Genomic DNA, 23,746 nt, shown 5'->3' with positions numbered 1-23,746 from the left:
TTTGCTCAAACAGGAAGAGGAAAGTCTTCAAAGAAACGGTCAAGAAAACCAGCTAAAAAGAGAAAGGCGACGACTTCCATTGCCATTCACAGTTCAGCCAAGAGACGTAAAGCAGCTAAAGAAGCAGAGGACATTTTCGGCTAAATATGGATTTCGTTCATCCAAAATCTGCAGAATGTACAAAACCGAACTTGATTTATTTTCTGTCCCACCAACACAAGTCAGTTTAGAAAAGGGCATTGGATTGATCATCAACCTGTGTCCAGCGTATCTGAAAATGGACCAATTACATTTTAGCGCCCGGCACTGAAGATTATGTTGACATGTCTAAGACAATATTGGTAGCTAGAGCGAAAGTAACAAAAGCCGATGGTGGGGATATCGATGATGACACTAAAGTTGGACCTGTAAACAATTTCTTGCACAGTTTGTTCAAGCAAGTTGACGTGTTTCTAAAAGGAAAGTTAGTTACACAAGCAACAGGAACATATCCATATCGTGCATATCTCGGAACACTTTTAAATTATGGTCCGTCAGCCAAACAATCCCAGCTCACCGCTGCGTTATTTTACAAAGATACTGCAGGTCAGATGGATAATGCAGATCCTGCTCACGCAAGTCCAAACAGGGGTTTGAAGACAAGAAATAAGTTTATCATGGGAAGTAAAATTGTTGATATGGCAGGTCCTATCTTTTGCGATGTTTTCTTTGGTGAACGTTACTTACTTAGCTATGTTGATTTGAAAGTGGTCATGAACCGTACCAGTGACGAATTTGTCTTAATGTCATCGGTGGACGGTGCAGCCTTTAGAGTGAAACTGATAGATGCATACCTTAAAGTTCGTAAAGTCAAAGTGAATCCTAGTATATCTCTGGCTCACGAAGTTGCCCTGAAAAAAGGTCCAGCCATTTACCCCGTAAGACGTGTGGACTGTAAAAGTTTTATTATTCCTTCTGGAAACCCTTCACTGCAAAAAGATAACCTTTTCAATGGTTTAGTGCCTAAATCGTTTGTTTTCGGTCTTGTTGAAAGTGCGTCATTCAACGGAGCTTATAAAAGAACCCATTCAATTTCCAACATTTCAACATTTCATCGTTAGGCATTTCAATAAATGGTGAATCTGTACCGTTTAAACCAATCAATTTGTCCTTTGGCGCGAATCCAAGATTTATAGAAGCATTTCTATCGCAGTTTTCAGGCACTGGGAAAATGTATTACGACACAGGCAATGGCATTACGCGTGAAGATTTCCCAAACGGTTTTGCCCTGTTCGGCGCGGACTTTACCCCGATATGTGCAGCGCATCCGAACATTTTAACACTGTGCAAAAAGGAAACCTGGCCATTGACTTACAATTCTCGACACCGCCAACTCATGCAGTTAGCCTTGTGTGCTATGGAGAGTTTGAAAATATAATACAAATCGATGGAGAGAGAAATGTCGTTTATTACTACATTGGATAAATGAACACCTCACAAATATGGACCGCTTTGAAATCCGATCCGGTAACAGGAAAAAATTTCTCGGTGTTTTTCCAGCCGACCGTTTGCCTAAAGAAATCGAAAGCTACCCAAAAGGATTTATCGCAAACACGGATGTAAGCGGAAAACCGGGGACCCATTGGGTTGCCTTTTACTTTCCTTCAGAAGAAAAATCCGAATTCTTCGATAGCTATGGACAACCACCAGGGCGATATCATAAGTTCTTTAGAGATTATTTGAAACATTATGATTGGGGGTTTAATAAACGTCAATTGCAAAGTATCTGGACGGATGTATGTGGACAATATTGTATATTTTACCTCAGCCATAGAGTGCGAGGATATAGCATGAATAAGATTGTAAACATGTTTGATGGTAATACTGTTGAGAACGATAACAAGGTATCAAGTTTCGTTAGCAGACATTTTCATATAGAAACTAGTGTAACCCTAAACGATAGCATTCAGTCAAGTATAAAATTTGTTGTAAAAGCTTGAGCCGTTTATTATCAATAAAATTTCTTTGTGTAAGCTAATTGCCTGTGTTTTCTATTTGCACTTTCTAATGATAACAGTCAGGAAATTGATATCAACTGCTCAATTTATTTAAACAAAACAAATCTTTACATGTCAAATTTTAATAGTCTATCCAACGTAAACGAGTTTTCTTTAGTGTAGGGGTGGCTTTAGGTGTTGTCATTTTCGTTCTTGAGCCTCTGTGGTGGGCTATTCCGTCTTCTTCATTGGGCGAAGTTTCCATTTGAGCTTCTTCCCATCTTACATCGTTCCGAACCAAATCGCGAGGAATGTTTATTTTTGATAAAACGCGAAAGAAAACCTGTAGGATTGAAATTCTTTCTCCCTCTTACGGCGTCGCTGATGAGGTCTGATATATTTGATTGAGGAATAATAACACCGTCAAGTTTGACTTGTCCTGAATCATCCCAAGTTATTATATCTGGCTTTGTTTTGAGACGCTGCAGTATTGCTGTTGCGCGTTCACGCATCGTCTTCGGCACACTTTGTACAATGACGGAGTCAGCTAATGTACGCACTTCGTTGTTTATTACCGAATTTCTTTCTTCCCCGTCGGTTGTATCCATCACGCGTACTGTGGGTATCTGAATATCTTTTTGTTTCTTCAAATTAAGGAATTGCTCAAAGTTTGTGTTGAAAAGTTTTTGCCTTTGATCGTCACTTAAACCGTCTTGGTGAAGGATGTGCGAGTTGAGTATCTTTTGCATCATGTTCATCGTAATTGGCGAAACTTCAAATTTTGCTTTTGTTCATATTTATTATAAACGTCTTCAGGTACTAAAATCATTCGCTTGGCATGCTTCATTATTTCAGCAAACTCCTAGTACGTTCAAAACCGGCGGTAGGAAGGCGCTCAGTAGATTGCCTCCTTTTGATTTAAAAGTTTTTCTTTTAGCTCTTGAAATTCTCTTGTTCGCTAAGGCTCTGAGATGTTTCTTATACCTCAACAAGCGTCGTTTTGACTCGCAGATATCGGTACAGTTCCTTTTAACACATTAACTGCGCATTCACAAATGCACAACATGACATCAGATGGTCCATGTTCGATGATAACCTTTCGAATTTTCGGCTTAGATTTTGCAAGTACTTGCAGGTACGGAAGATTGCTCCTAATTCGTTTAGACATAATGTTTAAATGATTGTCGATGTCGATGCTTATCACTTATGTACATAGACAATCTGCTTTTCACCGGGCAAGATATTTGTTCTGACACGCATATTGTCAGATGTGAGTTGATGCAAATCGAGCAAAAGATAGCCGTAAGGGCGGCATGTGGCGTCTTGAAATGACTCCAAAGGTAATTCGTTTTCTTTGGGTACATCTGCCGTGCCAATGTTGCGATACCTAGCGAATCTCTGGGGTTTTTAAAAATGATCATGTAGTGGGAATTTAAGCTGATTGTTCGGGATTGTTTACCAGGCGGAAATAAATTTTGTGTTAGATACATGACAGAGACGCCACGGTGATGTGACCCGCGGGTAAATAAATCGGACATTCGTTGATCGCTAGAACATTCTGACATCAAATCGTCAACGACCACTAAAGAGTTTTGACAACCTTCCAGAATATCAAATAAGTTGTCCGGGAATCCTTCGACGAAGCAAATGTTTGGAATTTTTGATTCCATTTCACCAAATTCACTTTGCCGTTCACCATAACAGTAAATAATTTTATTCGGAACAGGATAAAAAAGTTCATTTAAATTATAAAGCATCGACCTAACCAAATAGCTTTTGCCCGACTGACTTTGACCACACACATAAAAGTTGGCAGGTGTTCTAAAACGTACGTCCATTGTCTCGCAAATAAAAGCAAACATGCTCTGCTTTCACTTTTATAACCACTCGCGCTAGTAAGCATTTTGACATATTCAAAGAAAGACGGTATGATTCGACTAGCTTGAATGGGAGGTATTTGTAAAATAGTGAACAAAGTGCACACAATAAGAATACATTGGACAATGAACAATTTTATTAAATATTTTTCTAATTATCTACATGAATCAAACAACAAAATCTCTTTTGATTACATATGAACACATCATACTTTAGCAGATATTTATGACAAAAATTTTAAAAGCACTTGAGGGTTTACTTTAAAATCCTCACAAGCATAGGCATGTCTTTTAATCGTTCATTCATTTTGTAACTACATTCATAGTTCGCAACATTCATAGTTCACAAGAGTTGTTTGTAACTTTTCCAATTTTCCATAATGAATTCCTTGCTGTCTGTATGTTTTTTCCTTATGGCTTGCTCATAAGACGAATAAAGGTTTAAACTATTGTATATAAATTATACCAAGTTGCTATCATAAAGCAGGGGGGGAGGGAGTTTAAATGAGCAATACCCATAAATGAATACATGATAACAACTTGGTATAATTTATATACAATAGTTTAAACCTATTCTCTTATGAGCAGATGAGCAATGCTCATTGATGCTCATAATTACTTATGAGCACTTGCTCAAATGCTCATAACTGCTTCAACACACTTGCTCATTTGCCCACAAATGCACATTGCTACATAAAATGTCTCATTTCTAAAAAAGCAGTGCCGGCGAAATGAGCTGCAGATATTGTGGAAAAGTATTTAATCGAGCTTTCAACTTACGCAGACACGAAAAGAATACTGTCCACTAAGGGATGAGGAAAAATGTCTCAATCAGATTCAGACAGTCAGGGAATGCATTTCGAAGATAATGTTTCTACAAGTTCAACAGATGAATCTGAAAGTTCAATGTCAATAGAAAATGAGGCTGAAACTGGAGAAAACTGATCCTTGGATACCTTTGATAGAAGAAGCAAGGGAAAGAAGTAATGTAGATTTCGATGAGATGAAGGAAAGCCTTGTGAACAGTGGTCTGGATGAGCAGACAGCTGAAAATCAAGCATATTCTAACATTCTACCAAAACTTCAAAAGAATTGGAAAGTATTTATATGCAACGTCTTATGTGGATAAACCAACTGAAAAAGATCCCATCCACAGAAAAATAATGCATACAAAGAAAGGGTTTATAGAAAATGACGACTTTGATCCACAGGAAGCTATGGAAGCAGCTATTGATAAGAGAAAGTTTCTCATCAACAGACTTTTAAAGAGTACAGCTTTGGTGAGATTGCCAATGATGAAGAAGATTAACTTTGTTAGATGAATTCGTTTCATAATAACTTGTATCTTATTTTGAAGTGACGTTGTTCAATAAAATCTTTTCATTTTCAGTTTAGTGTGAAAATTACTTTAATATTGCATAGCTGCAAAATCCTCTGCTATTGTTTCTATCTCTATCTGTTTAATGGAAACATGCCGAGAAAGCCTCTTAGAGCTATACATACTGCGCGAAGCTCGATGTTTTGAAATATTTTGCGCCTTCATAAGATGAAAAGGAAATTCCCTAAAGTGATGATGCATGAAATAGCTCGAATAATATTACGCTTACGGCACACTTCTACCTATATACGCGACTTTCAGCAGTAAACCGGTTATTTTAAGCCTGAAACAACTAAAATTGTTGTGCCACATCGCATCTTGAATGCATAAGTTAATAAATTTAAACCACTATAGGCAGATAGGCTTGTGGTATCAATTACTGCAATATCAATATCAAACGCGCGTTGCACTTTTATCAGTTGATTGCCCTAACTTCTTGGTTTAAATTCTCCTAATACGATCTCTAGCAAACAGTAAAACAAACGCATAAAAGTAATAATAAAAATAATGTTTGTAAATCTAAGAAGGACAGAGTTAAAAGCTAGGATACTGCACAGATCTTACCCACGCCACATTATTCAAGGTCATACTATTCAATGGTAATTTATAATTTACATTTGCGAGATGGCAACGAAGGTCACATCTGAAGCGCATGTGTAGTGTATCTCAACCACTTACGAAACAGAGAGCCTTTGTGAAGATGCAATATCCAAACATGCAATCGAAGAAGGATGGCCTCGCCATAAGCGTCGTTTTATACCTTCAGTAAGTACCGTTTGTCTTTTTTCTGTTCCTTAGAGTGTTTGTATTAACTTTAACAGAGGCGTCGATTTTATTTTTTAGAAAAATGTGATCACTGTGATGATTATCTTGTAAAACCCTCGTGTGGGCATGTATCGTCTCATAAAAGATCTTATCGAGTAAGTTTTAATTCGTTTGTAGTTGTCGTAAAATGTTTTTTTCTATGTAATATTACATCGCTTACGTATATGTATACAGAAGTGCTAACATGTAAGCAGTAAATTCATACATGTTTCTTATATTTCATTTAGAACAATGTGTAATGGTTTGACCTTACGAATCGAACAGGAATAAATAAAAATATATATTTACAAAAGCTTAACGACTCGTGTTTCAAGTTTGTTGTTTGACCTTACGAATCGAACAGGAATAAATAATATATATTTACAAAAGCTTAACGACTCGCGTTTCAAGTTTGTTCTTTTTATCTGAAACAAATATTTTAAGCCAATCTTTACAAGTATATTTTAGTATCTCAAGTCCGTTAACGGGTGGCTTGACATCTTCAATGCTTTTCATAAAATCTTTGATCACAATCTCTTCGGACACGCTTTCCAGGGCATCATCAAAATGCAACAACATACGCTCGTCATGCTCCATCATGAGACAGTCATGCTCGAGTTGAGAGTGGTGATCAATCATGCATCCATTGCAGTTCTTATTTACTTCAGCGTTTATCATTGCAGCAATTTCTTCAACATAGCAGTCTAAAAGTTTATTTTCTAACAAACTTTGACGTACAGTTATTTCATCCTTTTCTGACTCCAAAGTCAATTTGTTCATTCTTAATGCCAGATCAATGTCTACATTCAATTCCATTTGTTTCAAGAGATAAAATGTAAACCTTTCGATAAAGTATAAACTATAAAATGCAATTACCTTGTTTTCTACCGTTTTTACCTTCGATTGAGAAAAGGAAACGGATCTAATGTCACTTTGTCAATAGCATGCAACTTCCAGCTTTCTCGTATTTCCGATTTTCACGCCATCCAATGCCATGCCATGTTTATTAAATCCTATTTCCGGTTGACATGCGCGCGCACCGATCAACTTCAGGGGACTGGAAACTAACTGGCACGGGTAAGAGCTCTGTGACAAAAGTGTGACAAAGCTGCACCTTATCTACTAACATCTCCGACAGCTATCTTCTCCTTCTGTGCTCCATGAAGTAAGCGTGAAGTCTCTCTGACACTTAAAAGATATTCCGTTCTCCAACGATTAATAAATAGATCTAACAAACGTTTCTGATATTTCGCCTTTCTGATTAGAGTTCGATTCATTCTTTCACTAGTGTTTATTTATACCTATGTGCACTCGGAACTATACTATCACCTTCTTCTCCTCACTTGCGAAATAAACGTAAGTTTAAGCACAAGATTATCCTAACTCTCCGTTATTCTTATGTTTATACTAATAATTAGGTAGCAAGTGAGTACAAGGAGTAAAATGCTCATAATTGAAACTCGTTTTGTGCTGTCGAGTTTATTTAATGTAATACATATAAGATGTTGTCAATCGGCTTTTCCTACAATTGTTAATTGAATGTAAGTTTGCTCTCTTGAACATTCGTAAAGCGTAATGAATATTGCAACCATTCTGGCAATTTCTGTTTTTGCTTAAATGACCAGAATATGCCTTATTATTTATAGATATGGCTGTAATGACAAATTTGTATTCAAGTTTGCTTTTACCTGTACATGATTGAAGCTTGTAACAACTGCGTCGACGTTAGCACAAGAATTAATTAAAAGAGCACAAACCGAAAAAAACTAAAACTAAAACAATTCTGAAGCGAAACAAAAATTAAGAGAAATTCTTGCTGTTGATGCGTGTTCTTGGGTAGACCAAATAATTTAATCACAAAAATTTGCATAAGCAATCTCGTACAATGATTGATTTGTATTCTTTTTCTGTGCGCCACTGACTTTAGGCAATCTTACAATCTGTAAAATCGCCATGTTCGCCGAAATCATCTTGCAAAAACTGTTTAAATACAAGTGTCTTTGTGAATGTATTATCTATGTAATTGAAAACATTCAGCACCTATGTAAAACTGTAACAATGTATATTAACGTCATATGCAATCAATTGGTTAAAGGTGACCTTGTGACTCAAAAAGAGTGAGGTGTAGCAAATGACTAAGTGTAAAAGACCAGAAAAGCTTTCTTTAAGGCCATTACTGATTTGACATTATCAGGCTTCGGATAAGCTAGCGCTAAGAAGTTGACAAGTTTACTAAAAAGTCAAAGGTAAGCTGGCTAATTTTTGTTATAAGATGCTTACTTTTCTAAATCTATTGGTAGCACTTTGACAATTAACGTAAATGAACCAAAGTAAAGAACTACTGTCTTGCCGTAGTAGGAGGTTTTTTTTTCAATACGTTTTGTCGTAGAACATTTCAAGCTAAGATTTACAAAATGCCCGTTAAAGCGAGATGACGGTGAAATGGGAGTTTGTGTGAAAATATATTTGAAAGCGAATGAAAATGTTTGGAAAATCCTGTTAACAAATTTGATTTGACTGAGCAATGATTTTTAATAATTTAAATAAGCCAAGGTTTGAGCGGAAATTGCAACAACTGCGTCGACGTAAGCACAAGAATTAATTATATAAGCATAAACCGAAAAAATAAAACTAAAACCATTCTGAAGCGAAACAAAAGTTAAGACAAATTCTTGCTGTTGATGCGTGTTCTTGGGTAGACCAAATAATTTAAAGACAAAAATTTGCATACGCAATCTCGTACAATGATTGCTTTGACAATCTTACAATCTGTAAAATCGTCATGTTCGCTGAAACCATCTTGCAAAAACTGTTTAAATGCAAGTGTCTGTGTGAACGTATTATCTATGTAAGTGAAAACATTCAGCACCTATGTAAAACTGTAACAATGTATATTAACGTCATGTGCAATCAATTGGTTAAAGGTGACCTTGTGACTCAAAGAGCAGTGAGGTGTAGCAAATGACTAAGTGTAAAAGACCAGAAAAGCTTTCTTTAAGGCCATTACTGATTTGACATTATCAGGCTTCGGATAAGCTAGCGCTAAGAAGTTGACAAGTTTACTAAAAAGTCAAAGGTAAGCTGGCTAATTTTTGTTATAAGATGCTTTCTTTTCTAAATCTATTGGTCGCACTTTGACAATTAACGTAAATGAACCAAAGTAAAGAACTACTGTCTTGCCGTAGTAGGAGGTTTTTTTTCAATACGTTTTGTCGTAGAACATTTCAAGTTAAGATTTACAAAATGCCCGTTAAAGCGAGATGACGGTGAAATGGGAGTTTGTGTGAAAATATATTTGAAAGCGAATGAAAATGTTTGGAAAATCCTGTTAACAAATTTGATTTGACTGAGCAATGATTTTTAATAATTTAAATAAGCCAAGGTTTGAGCGGAAATTGCAACAACTGCGTCGACGTAAGCACAAGAATTAATTATATAAGCATAAACCGAAAAAATAAAACTAAAACCATTCTGAAGCGAAACAAAAGTTAAGACAAATTCTTGCTGTTGATGCGTGTTCTTGGGTAGACCAAATAATTTAAAGACAAAAATTTGCATACGCAATCTCGTACAATGATTGCTTTGACAATCTTACAATCTGTAAAATCGTCATGTTCGCTGAAACCATCTTGCAAAAACTGTTTAAATGCAAGTGTCTGTGTGAATGCATTAGCTAAGTAAGTGAAAACATTCAGCACCTATGTGTCGCTGTAGCAATGTGTATTAACGTCATATGCAATCAATTGGTTAAACGTGATCTTGTGTCTCAAAAAGCAGTGAGGTGTAGCAAATGACTACAATCTCGTACAATGATTGCTTTGTATTCTTTTTCTCTGCGCCACCGACGTCATTTTATGACTTCCTGTTGTTTAGACAAAGTAGTCAATTTCCAGTTCTTACCACCACGCACATAGCGAATTTTAGTATGTAAAAAGTCGTGCAGGTTGTCGTAGAAAGGTATTTGAGATTGTCAGGGCTAGAAGCAACCAGGAAGTCAATATATACCACGAATAAATGGCACCATATAAGATATATTCCATACTGTTAAAAAACATGTATACTAAACAATTATTGGATGAGGCTGAGCATGATATTAAGAAATATTTAGACAGAAGTCAATGTTATCCGCCAAAGCGAAGCTGACGTATAGCTTCGCTAATTTATTTTTGTCAAACGGTCCAATCAAGTTCGTCTCGTTTAAATATGTTGTAGATATGTTTAAAGCCAGCTTCGCCGCTTTTCAGTGTTTTGGGAATCGCTTTTGTTTAAAAGCTTTCACATTGTTTTTATAAACTTTGACAAAAATCCCAGTGTTTTAATTTTTTTCAAAACTGGCGTCGATATTTGTAGTAACTGTTCTTAGTAGATATGACGTCATACCTACAGATATCGAGAATTATTTGCAGGCAGTTGACCAATCAAAAGCAACATTGCTTACATAATGAATAATAATAAAATTTAAGGAGCAATAATAAAGAAGTTAATTTGCATTTCATGTTCGAACGCTGTGAATAAAATATCTCTAAAAAAATTGACATGCAAAATTGCAAGAATAAAGTAAAGAAATTCATGTACATATGGACATATGGTTTATAACCTAGTCAGTCCTGTTTTCAGAGTGTATGTTTTTTGTACAAACTGTAAAAATGTTTACATGATTTTCAGGAATAATGAGAATTTACTCACTGCTATCTACTTTCTCGTATACAAACAATTGAAACTTGAAATCACTAGGAAGTGTTTTTGTTGAAAGACCTACAGCTGCCCAACAAACTTAGTGGATAATGACCGATCAACAATAAGTAACAACTAATTGGGCGGAGGTTTTCACTTTTCACTCCTAAAAATTGAAATAAATACACTGCATGTTGTTAATCTTTTATATGAACTTAATGAAGCAGTATAGTTTGATTCAGTATTTATCCATTATCATCTCATTATTGAAGACAAGAAATGTTGTCTGAATTGTTCAATACCTACAATATTTTGATTATTTGTACAATACCTTTATTAAATCGCATGCTATGTTTTAAGTATATAGTATTACTGATTTTACATTTTACATACGTAAAAATACTATATAATATATCTAGGTAAAGCTTTACACGTATTGCTTTAGAAGTACCAAGATAAATTAAAACCTACGAGGCTACGAGTCGAAACAGCTGAGTATACTCACAAAAATATCGCATCCAAATTGTGCTGTAAGATTAGATTCTTAAGTCAAAGAGTCGACAAAAGAATCGTTTATTACCTTGTCTTTCATATACACATAAAAATGACGAAGACAGTTCATTTAAACTTCATAAAAAGCATTTTTAAGCTGGATAACACAATTTTCGCCATATTAATTATAATAAAATTCTTTCACTTTCTTTACTACCCAAGAACAGGGCGGACGCTCACTTCCGGCAATTGTAGGCGCGACCAAAATCCCAACTAGTTTTAAATTTTTCTTCAGTCGTAATAAGTTTATTTTCCGGTTTTATTCCTAAATTATTACTTGTTCGCTCATTTACTGACTGCGCACCGCCTTTTCATCTTTTTACAGAGATACATGTTGTATTTCCCGTTTTAACAAACAAGTAGTGTTCCTTGTTTAAGAATTCACATCGACTCATAAAGAGAAAATCATATCCCTCAACGTATAAAGCATATTTGTACCAAGGCTTGTTTACTCTTGACAAAAAATTGGAGCCCCGGGTGTTAGATCAAAATTATGTCAAAAATTATTGGTAACAGGGTAAAACTTTATTAATCTGGCATGTTTTTCATCGCAATATTAATAATCTTGTACCAAGACAGTACGGCTGCGAAGTATTAATAGCGCGTCATAAGAAATATCAAATTTCTTTCTTCGTCAATAAAATGCTATCTTTAATAGTTTCCACATTCACAAAACCTATTATTCTTTTTATTAAATAAAATTTTTACCTGCAAACTGATAATTCGCATTAGAAAGATGTTAGTTTCTGACTTCCAACCAAAAAATGAGAATATCTTTTAAAATAAAATAGTCTGTCATAAATATTGTGCTCTTTGGCGGAAGTCACAAGCATTGACTGCAAAAATTAAAGGCAAGGCTGACTCGCGGACATAAATATATACAAACGCCTTTTTTCACTTTTCCGGGCTAACATTGACTTTAATTGTATCCAGTCAATAACCAAGATTGCATTTAATAATGATGAAGTATTTAGTGGGTTTTACGAAGAGCTTTTTTTGAAATATTCCATATCCTCCAGGAAATTTACGTAATTCCAGTTATTATTTCAAATATAGGTGAAATTTCATTGAATTAGCTGCTGACGTATACAACAACGTAAACATTCTTGTTTTAGCAAAATGCCTGGTAGGTCGTAATTATAAAGTGTTATATATAGCTATGTCACATATCTCATTTAATATCCGGTTCACTTTATGATTATAAATTGTAAATATTTAACAATAATATGAAATGAATGTCGTGCTTCATAGGGCTTAATCTTGGATTTGAATTATTTGCTGAAAAGTTTGGAAAAGAAGAGCTCGAGAGGAGGATAAAAGATGAACACACGGTATATTTTTACTTTTTTTGAATTTTATGTGTAAAAATTGGCATACCCCATTCCACAAGATAACTATGAAGAGACTTGTGTTAGCTGAAGTTTTTTTTCTTGTATTGAAGTACTAAGATAGAAACGTACCATTCTACTTCTAGAACTTTATTTCTACTCCTATAAACAGTATAAAATACCGTTTGATCCCTGGATTTCTGTGTTGTGTTTAAAACTGCACTAAAAATTCTCTAGTATCACGGGAAAAAAATTCCAGGTTGTCAGAAGCGTTTCGATTTGTAGCTAAAAGTTACTCTGCAAGTTTTGAGAAATTTAATTTTGCACTAAAAAAACTCAATGTTTTTTTCTCTGTTATGTAAAAAGATTTTACGTCATACCTAGAACCTGTTTGATATAATTTCCACTTCTTTCTTTTAAGCCACCACGGAAATACCCAATATTTGGAGGACTTAAATTAGAGCATCAAAAAAAGAAGTTCAAAGCTATCTTTACAGCAGCGACAATGTTCCGTTGTTTTCGTAGAGCAACACACACAGTTGGAACTGGTGGTGTTGGCACAATAAAGATTGTTGATGATCCGAAATTTCCAGAACATGAATTTTTTAAAGCTGGTGAGAATTAAATCACAGTTTTTTCATACTTTTTTAACAATCTTTGATTTTGGTTGCCTGTTAACTTAAAGTAAGATTCCGTACATTTATTTAAAATTCATGATAATTTGATATGATTTCTTTATTTCGTAACAAATATATGTTTTATATGAGCAATCATGTACATTTTAAATCTGCTGGAGGTGCTCATATCATGTAATTGGGTAAGAATACTTTTGCATTCAATATCTTCAAAAGTATATGTAGTTGTCTTTTTTTATTACACATCATTATTCTTAAAATTTTGTTATTTTGGCGACGACACTGAAGGGGTCCAATGAAGGGCTCTAAAAATTATGCTTTCTTTAATGGGGAAGATGTTCGATTTAAGAGCACCCTACTGTTGTAAGAAAGAGGTAAAATGTCATGTGAAGAATTTAAATGAACTTTTACATGAAAAGCTTTCATTGTCTACTGATATCAGAAAGATCATGAAAACCATACATTTAAAATAAATTAAAGCTAGAAATACGGTGCATTAAGTTCATACCATGGATTGAGGCAATTTATTGAAATAATTAACTAAATAAATTATACAGGCTTCCAAAAGCATGTATAAGATGATCGCACACAAAAATAATGCAGTTTATCTTTTAAATTTTTCTTTTTTTAATTTTATGCATGATGTGACATGGACCACAAGCAACTTTGCTCTTATACACATCACAGATAAAAGGAATGCATTGTAGCTATAATTACAGAGCCACGCAGATGAAGCAGAAAACTACATATAGAACTAAAGCAACATATGACACATCAAAGATAATATTGTTTGTAAAAATTTTAAAGGGGATAACAGCATTTTTGAACAAATAGGTCGCCAATTCAATGCAAGGTTGCGACATGGAAATCTCAAATTCACTGATGATGCTGGAGCTGACGCCAGATCATTTTCAATTAAATTTGCGGACGCCGACGACATAAGTCCTTTGGATATCGTCATGAATACAGGCGAGGCCAATATCTTTTGGGATGTCAACAGTTTGGACGACTTTCTTCCAGTAAATGAAGGAGACACTGCAAAAGAATACGTCTACAAAAATCCTTACTAGTAAGCATTTGTATCACCAGATATGCAGCAGAAAACTTTAAAATAAATAAAGCTGTGCAACTTCATTTAATTTGGATATATCATTTACTTATACATTATTTTATTAATTAACCTGCCAGCTGTAGGATAGCCATCCTGCAGATTTACTCCAGCTATGTAAATTATAAAGAATTACCATCATTCATTTCTCTAGAAATATATTGTTCTCACGATATTAATTGTTAATACAAAAATATTTGCATAACGAGAGTAAAGAGTCGGGCTAGCTACGCTACAGCCTGCAAGTAAAAACAACGATTATCTTTACATTTTTCTTTATTCTAGTAAATGAAACTAAAAATCTGCTCACACCATCCTAACTTTCACATTTTCATAAAGATAATGGTTTTGCATGTTTTCTTGTTGGTATAGAAACTTATTATGGACTATATTCACCATGCATACTTAAAACCTGAAATCTTGATCATTCGAAACATTGTCTGTTTTGCTAGTTACTACAATCTGGTGGAGGCACTGCGTCGAGCACCTGACTCATTTGCTCATCTCTACTATTATTCTCAGTTAACCATGTATTTCAAAGCAAAAGATGGTAAAGTTCGATATTGTAGATATCGAGCAGTTCCAGGTGACGTAGAAGTAAAAGAGGAAAATGCAAGCGGAAGGCTGACTGAAGAAGAACAAAGAAATATCTGGTTTGTATTTCGACATTTATAAAAAGTAATGTTCTACGATGCACATATATATCATTTCTTTACCGAGAACAACTTTGTTTGCATAAATGTACCCATCTTTCACGGTGAATATATATATATAGAATCTAGAAAAGTTATTATATCTTGGTATTTTACAGTGATTAAGATTTGAAACTTGAGGAACTGAATTTGCATCATAAATTATCAATAGCAATTTATACTTATTATAAAACTAAAGAAGTCAACGACAACAACATTTATCAATTTCAGAAAGCATTGTACAAAGCATTCTGCACCACCCTGGATCATTTAAGCTGACATATGCATGACGGGGGGGGGTCCATGTTCAACATTATTTCTATCAAATACAATGAAATTTTGATTAGGATTTTTAGTCGTCACGAGAACGAGAAGCGACCAGATGACTATCTTCGTAAGGAATACGTTGAACGCCTGAAAAATAAACCGGTTACCTATCGCCTGCAAATCCAAATTCACGATCAATCCCCTGAAGACACAGCAACTATTTATCACGCAGGAATCTTATGGGATAAGGAAACACATCCATGGCTGGATCTAGCCACTGTTACCATAAACACTCCATTATCCCCAGATGTACTAGAGCGGTTAGTTGTGTTATTAGCTTTGCAACAAACAAACTGACGTCAATACAACTGTTTCTTCTTTGATTTTGGCAAATGGCAATTGCCAAACAAGTATGAAAACAATACCTACGTAAACTGTGTTTGACTTTTTAAGAATTTTTTAGTGTAATGAATTTTTATCAAGCAAACAAAAATATAATATAGTTCGAAATATACTTTGCTATTTGTATTATGTACGTATGGTATTTATAAGCATATTATATAGTAAACTTTACCTTTGGTCTTTCGCAAATAGTAAACAAAATATATACTACTTTTACATTGATCAGTAAATAATATCAGTTTATAATTACGTTTAGTACGACTTTCAATATCGAGCGTCAGCCGGAATCACTGGGATTGTTAAAAGCCGAGTCGCCGGAAGATTACAACAGCATCGGCCAAATACGTGTTGAGGTGTACAACCATGTACAGATGCTAAGGAAAATGAAGATGGGCACTCTAACTCCAGCTAATGACAATGCTCTTTACGCAATTCAAATTGAAACTGGTAAACGAGAGGGTGCTGCTACTGATGCCACTGTATATATCAGATTAACTGGTGAGAAGATAAATTCATCATTTATAACACATATATACAACTTTAAATATGCAAGTATGACGTAAGAAATCAATATCCCGTGTATTTAAGCTTATTGGTGCAGTCCACATATACTGACCTGACTACGAAATTTGAATGTTTATTGTTTAGGCCCAAAAGGTCGCACAGATTACTTGAAACTTGACAAATTGTTTCACAAAGACTTCGAACGTGGAAGTAATGACCTCTATAGAGTGGAAGCATTTGATGTTGGTGATGTCCAACTTGTAGAACTTAATGCCCGTCCGTCTTGGATTCCATTGACGTCTGAAGACCCTGACTGGTTTGTAGAAAAGGTACAATTTGATGTAGATTTTTTTCTTTGTCCAGTAGTTGAAAATCTCGATTTATTTATTTCGTCAAGTGCAGTGCTAAGAAATATCACATTGATCCTGTTTGACTCATACATACTCCCTAGAAATCTTTTACACTTAGTTTATGTTCCCTACAGGGATTTAGCGAGTTTTGTATTCCTCTTAATGACAGGAATCAAATTTAGTTTTGTCAATTTTACAAGATGAAGAGCTGAATTGTTAGACCTTCTCACTTACTGGACCTGGTTTATGAATTGTTTAGCATTTAGTATTCACCAAAAAAAGAATTGTCAATGTGAATGATAAAAAATTTGACTGTGGTTTTAAATGATTTAAATAAAATGACGTCCTTATGTAACCTATCGATCAATAATGTGAACTATTGATTTTGTTATTGAACAGTTTTGTTTTTCTCCTTGAATCTTTCTGGAGGAAATATTCACCTCGCTACAATTTTATGGCAAATATGGTAAAAAACTGAGCGAAAAAATTAACCTGTGAAAACAATATTCTTGAAATTTTGAGTTCATATATCGATAAATTTAACATTTTCTTGTTTATACTGGTGAAAATTTCACTAATTCTACTTGTATCCGTAAGTTGAATCAATGAAACTTTAGATTTTGTGGGGTTTTTTCTAGGTAACTATTAATAGCTCAACCCAAAGTGGTGTATTTGCTTTCCCGTGTTACAGATGGGTAATCAATGAAATTGTTTTGTTGCCTGGAGAAGGTACATATATCGCAATGTACATTTGTTATTTTAATCAGAGTTTTCTTTGATTTGTTTTCTTTATCGTTGTTGATGAAGTGGAAGAGTAGAATAAAAAATGTCTCAAATTTCATTCCAAATACTTCATTTTAGCGTGTCATCTTGGTGAAATATTTGATAAGCTAGAGTCATTTTATGTTTCAAAATTGTCTCCACACCTTTCAAAAATTACCCTGTGAAAAAGTAGCATCACGCCACTTACTCCTCTCTCTTCCCCACCCCACAGTAAAATATTGATTCGGAATATATCATTTCGTAGTTACTATCTTACAGTAAAGTGAAAAAGAAATTCGTGAAAATTATTTTACTTTGTCCCAAACAATAATGAAAAGTGACCTATTTGTGCAATAAAAACAAACGAAGCTATTCATAAAATTCTTTATACAGTTTGTAAATAAGGATGGCTTGAAAATTAAAAATGACTCGGCAATCAAACCAGCAAACTTGCATAAAGCAAACTAGTAAATGCTTTAGTTAAATGTGCTAGTTCAACGAAGTGTAAAATTAAAACTTCAGTTAAAAACTCTAAAATATTTCTATATCGTGTAGCAAATTTACCATTCCATGATATGCCACCGGTAGTTGCCGAGCAACGCCAAAAAGAACTAAAGCAAAGAAAGGAAATATATCAATGGGATTGGGTAACAGATCACATGCCTGGGAGTATTAAAGCTGAAACTCATGACGATCTTCCTAGAGACGTCCAGTTTACTGATGAAAAATCAAGGTCAGAGCAGAGAAATATGAACTGCGAAAGCATTATTAAATTGGTGTTGTTGTACTTGTTTATGTGCATAAACATGTTAATTGTTGAACATTTTATTTAATGATAAATCTGTGCATTTTTTAAAAATAAGTCAAAATTCAACCACCGTAGAGTTAAATTTTTACAATGAAGTTATACAATGTGTTACTGACGCAACCCTGGCCATTTTTATTTAAAAATTCGAAAGTAATGGTGTTACCTATATAATGTATCTGATGTTATGCTAATTATGTTAATAACTGTATTTACACACTGAACTCTCAAAAAATTTTTAATAGATGATGGTATGGATGTTTTGATGGAATATATTATCACAAAAGCAAATATTTTCATCCCTGCTTATTCATGGCCTTTGATAACTCGACTATATATGACTAAATAGATAATATTAATCTACAGCTATGTTGTAAAATAAGCTTTATATCGCACATCAGCAATATTATGTTCAAAAAATTCTATTTATATACTTACCAGATCCTATAAGAGGAGCAGATTGACTGCTTTAGCCAATTTGGGCATCGGTAAAGTTGCAATGCTATTTGAAGATTGGGACAGTTATGACGATTACAAAAGTCTATATCACGAATGGCTACTAGGTGATCTTCCAGCTTATGAAAGCTCCTGGGATCAAGATCGCTGGTTTGCCTACCAGTTCTTGAATAGTGCTAATCCAGTTAGTATCACACGATGTGACGCTATACCAAGCAAATTCCCGTAACTGACAATGATGTCAAGGCGTTTCTTGATAGAGGAAACACTTTGCAACAAGAAATAAAGGTTAGAAGCTCATATATGTTGTACTTGTGATACTTTTACATTGAGAAGTGGTTTCAAATTCATGAATAACTCCACCGTTTTATATGTTGGTTACAGCACAATAAAAGATCTGAATACTTACTTTGGATCTACATTTTGGCACTGTTGCTACATCACTATGGAAACTCCTTAGCTAAACTGGGCTTTAAACTACAACCTTCTTACACAAAATATGATATTTAAAGTTTATAATAACACTTTGCTGTCTCACGATGCATAGTTTTCCAAATTGGTGCTATAAGAAAACATATTCTATAGACTTATGAAATCTTGCTAAGATAGACAAATATGCTCAAAAGACATTATGTCACGTTATAAACATTTGTCTTAAAAATGTTTCGTCATGCTCTCAAGCAGCATTACGAGGCATCATTTCTCCATGCATGCACCGATCGACAATATTTTTAAAGTTAAGTATACTTAACATCCCTGAAACGATTATTTAACTGCTCACACAGCTTACGTTTAAAAAGAAAAACATGAGGGATTTAATATATATATATAACCGTACATCCTGTGTCCCAAATGCATGAGTCACCATTGCACTATGATGATAGCCGTGAGGGCACATTGTATATACATTTTGTATATACTCAGAATTGTCGTATTTTATTAATAAGTATAACAATTTTGACTTATTTTATCTAGAATGGCCATATTTATATTGTTGATTATGAAATTTTGGTTGGATGTAAAACATATGGTGGACCTGTTCTTGATGATTTTGGTTACCAAGCTCCTGATCATCTTAAACATGATAAAGCTGATGTAAGATACTGCGCAGCCCCACTTGCTCTATTCTATGTGAATAAAGAAGGGCATCTCATGCCAATAGCAATCCAAATTAATCAAGAGCCAGGTCCTGAGAACCCAATATGGACGCCACACGAACCAAACCCATATGATTGGATGCTAGCAAAGCTTTGGCTTCGTTGCTGAATCTAATTTCCACCAGGTTCGTTTATCTGAGTTTACACAGCAAACTACGGACTATTTTTTCAGCTACATAATTTATCTGCACAAAGATAACTTGAACATTAAAGTGCATTCTTTTTAAGTGAAAAACTTGTTAAATATTGCACAAGCATTTTATGGCAGATAATTGAAGTATTTAACGTCTTTTTTTAGCTTTGTACGCATTTACTGCGCACTCACTTAACAACTGAACCATTTGCATTGTCAACATGGCGTAATCTTTCATCAGCTCATCCAATATTTAAGTTACTTCAACCTCACATCTATGGAGTGCTAGCCATTGATACTATTGGCAGGAAAGAGTTGATTGGTACAGGAGGAATTGTTGACCAATCTCTGTCACTCGGAGGTGGTGGTCACGTGACGTTCATGGAGAAATGCTTTAAGCAGGTTTGTTGCCTCTTTTATGAATATAACATCAATCCAATTTTCCAAATAAAATTGTATTGAGAAATCATTTGGCAAAACGTTTTCATACATTAAATTTCCCTTTAAAAGACCACCACTCCATTTGCCTTTATTAGACCACATTTCAGGATTACAATTTACCAAAGAATCTAAAAAAACGTGGAGTTGATGATCCATCAAAACTTCCTGAGTATTATTATCGTGACGACGGACTCGCCCTGTGGGAAGCTATTGAAAATTTTGTAGGTGAAATAGTTGGTATTTTCTATAAAAGTGATGACGACGTCAAGAAAGATGATGAAATTCAAACTTGGATACTTGATGTTTATGAAAACGGTTGGCGTGAGACGCTTGGAAATCCAACCCACGACCTCCCAGCTAAGTTTGAGTCTCGAGAGCAACTTGTAGAATTGTTGACTTGTTTGATATTTACGTTTTCTTGTCAACATGCAGCAGTAAACTTCAGCCAAAAGGATCATTATGGTTTCACACCTAATGCTCCTGCTATCATGCGTAAGCCACCACCAAACAAGAGAGGAGAAGCAACATTAAAGTCCATTCTATCAACTCTTCCAAATAAATCTCAGGCAGTCAAGGCAATAGCGACAGTTTATATATTGACCAAATTTTCAGAAGATGAGGTATTAATTGTTTCTTCGTTATTAATTAGTAACAATTATTTTATTTCACGTGACTGCTTCGTTCTGTCTAAGTAAGAAACAAAGAATTTTTTGAAAGGAACAGCACTATCACATTTACACAGTCAATCTAATGCATTTTCGAATTTCTAGTTACTCATGATCAAAAGTAATACTATTAATCATTGTCTTTTGAAAACCCGAGTTGATGCATTAATTTAATGCTAATTGCTTTAGATTTTCCGTATAGATTTTTGTGCGTATGGCTTAGATAACGATGCTACACTAAGACTCTAATTGGCAAACTAGCTCTATTAAAATAATCATTTAATTATGTATTTCTATATTTTTAGCGTTATTTAGGTAATTACAGCTGCACTGCTTGGGAGGATTTGGAAGCCCTTGGTGCCATATCACGCTTTCAAAATAATCTGGAGGATATTTCTGAGAAAATCAAAAAGCGAAATAAAGTTTTGGAAATTCCCTACATTTATCTTCTTCCTGAACGTGTTCCAAACGGAACAGCAATTTGAACTTCACTTAATTTTTGTCTATTTTCTCATTTTCCACGTGACTGCTAGTAAACTTATCGATATTAGGCCTATTATTTTGAAGGAAACGTACAATATAAACATTTTTTTACATAATTATTTGGTCCTCTTTGGGACAGCTTAGTTGATATGACTGCACACCATACTTGTGGGTATAGTCATTGATTAGTTGATATAACTGCACAACACCTTGTGGTACAGTCGTGACAAAGTTGATATCACTGCACATAATTTTTGTGAAACAGTTATGAATTAGTTGATAGTACAAAAAGTTTCCTATTAAAATTTTGTTTTAATTTCCTTCATTTTTTGTTCTTTCCATTTATGCATGTGCATATGTCGACTTGATGAGTTATGGAGTTTTTTACTAACGGCTTTTTTCTATATTGCTTGTATTTATTTCATCAGTGAGAATAAAGCCTTAAGACTGCAATTTTTAAAATTGGAATATTTTATTCTCAGGCCCAGTTCAAACGTCGCATTTTACATGCGCCGAATGAAATGCGAAAATTATGTGCATGTAAAATGCGACGTTTGAATCAATTAAATTCGACGGATTTTAATTTAATGCGACTTTAGTCGCATATTCGACTGAGTTAGTCGAATATTCGACGAAAATTCGATGTTGATTCAAACGTCGCATTTTACATGAGCCGAATTTAATGCATAATTTTTTTAAAGATATTTCTAAGCAAAAAGCAATTATTTCCATGCTAAATGCCATGCGCAAAGTTGTAAAAACATGGTGGCGGCGAGTGATGGTAATGGCCCTCGTATTTCGTGCACAAGTTTAACAAAATACACTTGTTTAAAGTGCAAAAATTTTTATGTACAAGGTGCTCTATTTTTGAAGACGACGAAGAGAGTGTTGGTTGGAAAGCAGAACGAGCGGTTTCTCGTTGCAATGCATGCTTTCGTGAAAAGATTGGGAGTGAGGAAGTCCATCAGTAAATTGGTAGGAGTACATATTTTCGGGCGAGCATACGTTCATTTCGATTGTCCTCTTGTGAGAGCACCGAAGGTGAAGTAGAATCGACCAAGGCCTTTAAAACAATTGAATAAAAATTCTTGTAGTTATGATATTTTTTGCACGCTTGAAGACCACCGGGGTGAGGGGGCATTTTATAGGAATATGACAACCATCCAAAGCATCCCAGATACAAGGAAATTGCCATAATTCTTCCATGTCTACGATTTTTTTCTTGAAATCAGTCTGACATTTCGGCATGTTTTTTTGAAATTATTTCATTCCATAAGTATTCAACGCGAAGTTGACATACCTGCTGCACAATGGTGCTCACCGTTGATACTCCTCTTCCTGCCATTTCAGCGATGGTCTAAAAGTAATCTCCTCGTTCCAAACTGTAAAGGCATATACCAAGTCATTCCTCCGGATAAATGGGCTCCTCTGTGACAGTTTGCTTTTGAAGTATAGATCGAATACGACTTAAAATAAAAAGAAAGTTTCCTCGAGATACACGAAATGTTTTTTTGAATCGAAGATCAGAAAAAATACTCCCAACTTTCTTCCACCTGCCGGAATTTCTATCTTGTCTTCGACATGATCGATAAGGAGGGCTACGTATGAAGGCATTTTTTTGACCAATTAACCGTAGAAAAACATGGGAAATTTGCAGAAGCTGCCGTCTCTTTTCCAATAGTTTATTTGCTGTAACATGCATCAATATTCGTCTTTTCCTATTAACACGAATTATATTTGAAATGCATAAACTCAACATTTTCCTGTTCGCCATTTTAGGAAGTTAGTACAAGAAAATGAATAAACTATGAAAAAGTGGAGGCATAACTATAAAAAGTGCGACTGTTAAATTCAACGTCTGAATCAAACTACGCATAAAACTATTTTAGTCGACTAAAACTCAGATTTGATTGGCGCATGTAAAATGCGACGTTTGAACCCGGCCTAAGGTCTGTTTCAAACGTCGTATCTCGCATGAGCCTAATGCAATTAAAACAAAAGATATTGAGGAATTTTATCTCATTTTCTATTGTTTTAAATGCATTCCGCGCGTGTAAAATTTGACGTTTGAAATGGGCCGAAGCTCAGAATACATTACAGAAGCTTTTGTAATAGCCACTCCCAATTGCGTATCTAGGGCACGTAAAAATAAATTGCTACATCGCAGTTTTGAATAAATTCACATTTCTAAGCACCTTAGAGTCAAATAATTCAAACCCATTGTTATAATGTTGTGCTTTCAAAATGCACAACAATAGTATTATTCTAAAGACACTTTGAATTTAAAATTGGCAGCT

At 34.6% G+C, this 23,746-nt stretch overlaps 1 protein-coding gene, 1 long non-coding RNA gene and 1 pseudogene across 2 annotated transcripts; all 3 read left to right on the top strand.

The window, feature by feature from the left end:
* Window positions 1–323: 323 nt before the first annotated feature.
* On the top strand, window positions 324–1,100 carry LOC124454180 (uncharacterized protein F54H12.2-like). The gene has a single exon (XM_047004986.1). The coding sequence runs from the start codon at window positions 324–326 to the stop codon at window positions 1,098–1,100; it is 777 nt and encodes a 258-aa protein (XP_046860942.1).
* A 970-nt stretch (window positions 1,101–2,070) lies between these two features.
* On the top strand, window positions 2,071–21,774 carry LOC124454863. Its single transcript, XR_006951626.1, has 2 exons — window positions 2,071–2,202; window positions 21,682–21,774. It is a non-coding gene; the product is annotated as an uncharacterized LOC124454863 (long non-coding RNA).
* On the top strand, window positions 9,077–21,902 carry LOC124454849 (annotated as a pseudogene).
* The last annotated feature ends 1,844 nt before the right edge of the window (window positions 21,903–23,746 follow it).

This window comes from Xenia sp. Carnegie-2017, unplaced genomic scaffold (genome assembly GCF_021976095.1).
Source record: "Xenia sp. Carnegie-2017 unplaced genomic scaffold, XeniaSp_v1 HiC_scaffold_3, whole genome shotgun sequence".
In the NCBI taxonomy this organism is placed as follows: domain Eukaryota; kingdom Metazoa; phylum Cnidaria; class Anthozoa; order Malacalcyonacea; family Xeniidae; genus Xenia; species Xenia sp. Carnegie-2017.
This window is presented reverse-complemented; position numbering and strand designations above follow the sequence as displayed.

Bases quoted from the DNA above. Each gene is read 5' to 3' on its own strand.
- LOC124454180 (XM_047004986.1), top strand. From the start codon at position 324: ATGTCTAAGACAATATTGGTAGCTAGAGCGAAAGTAACAAAAGCCGAT.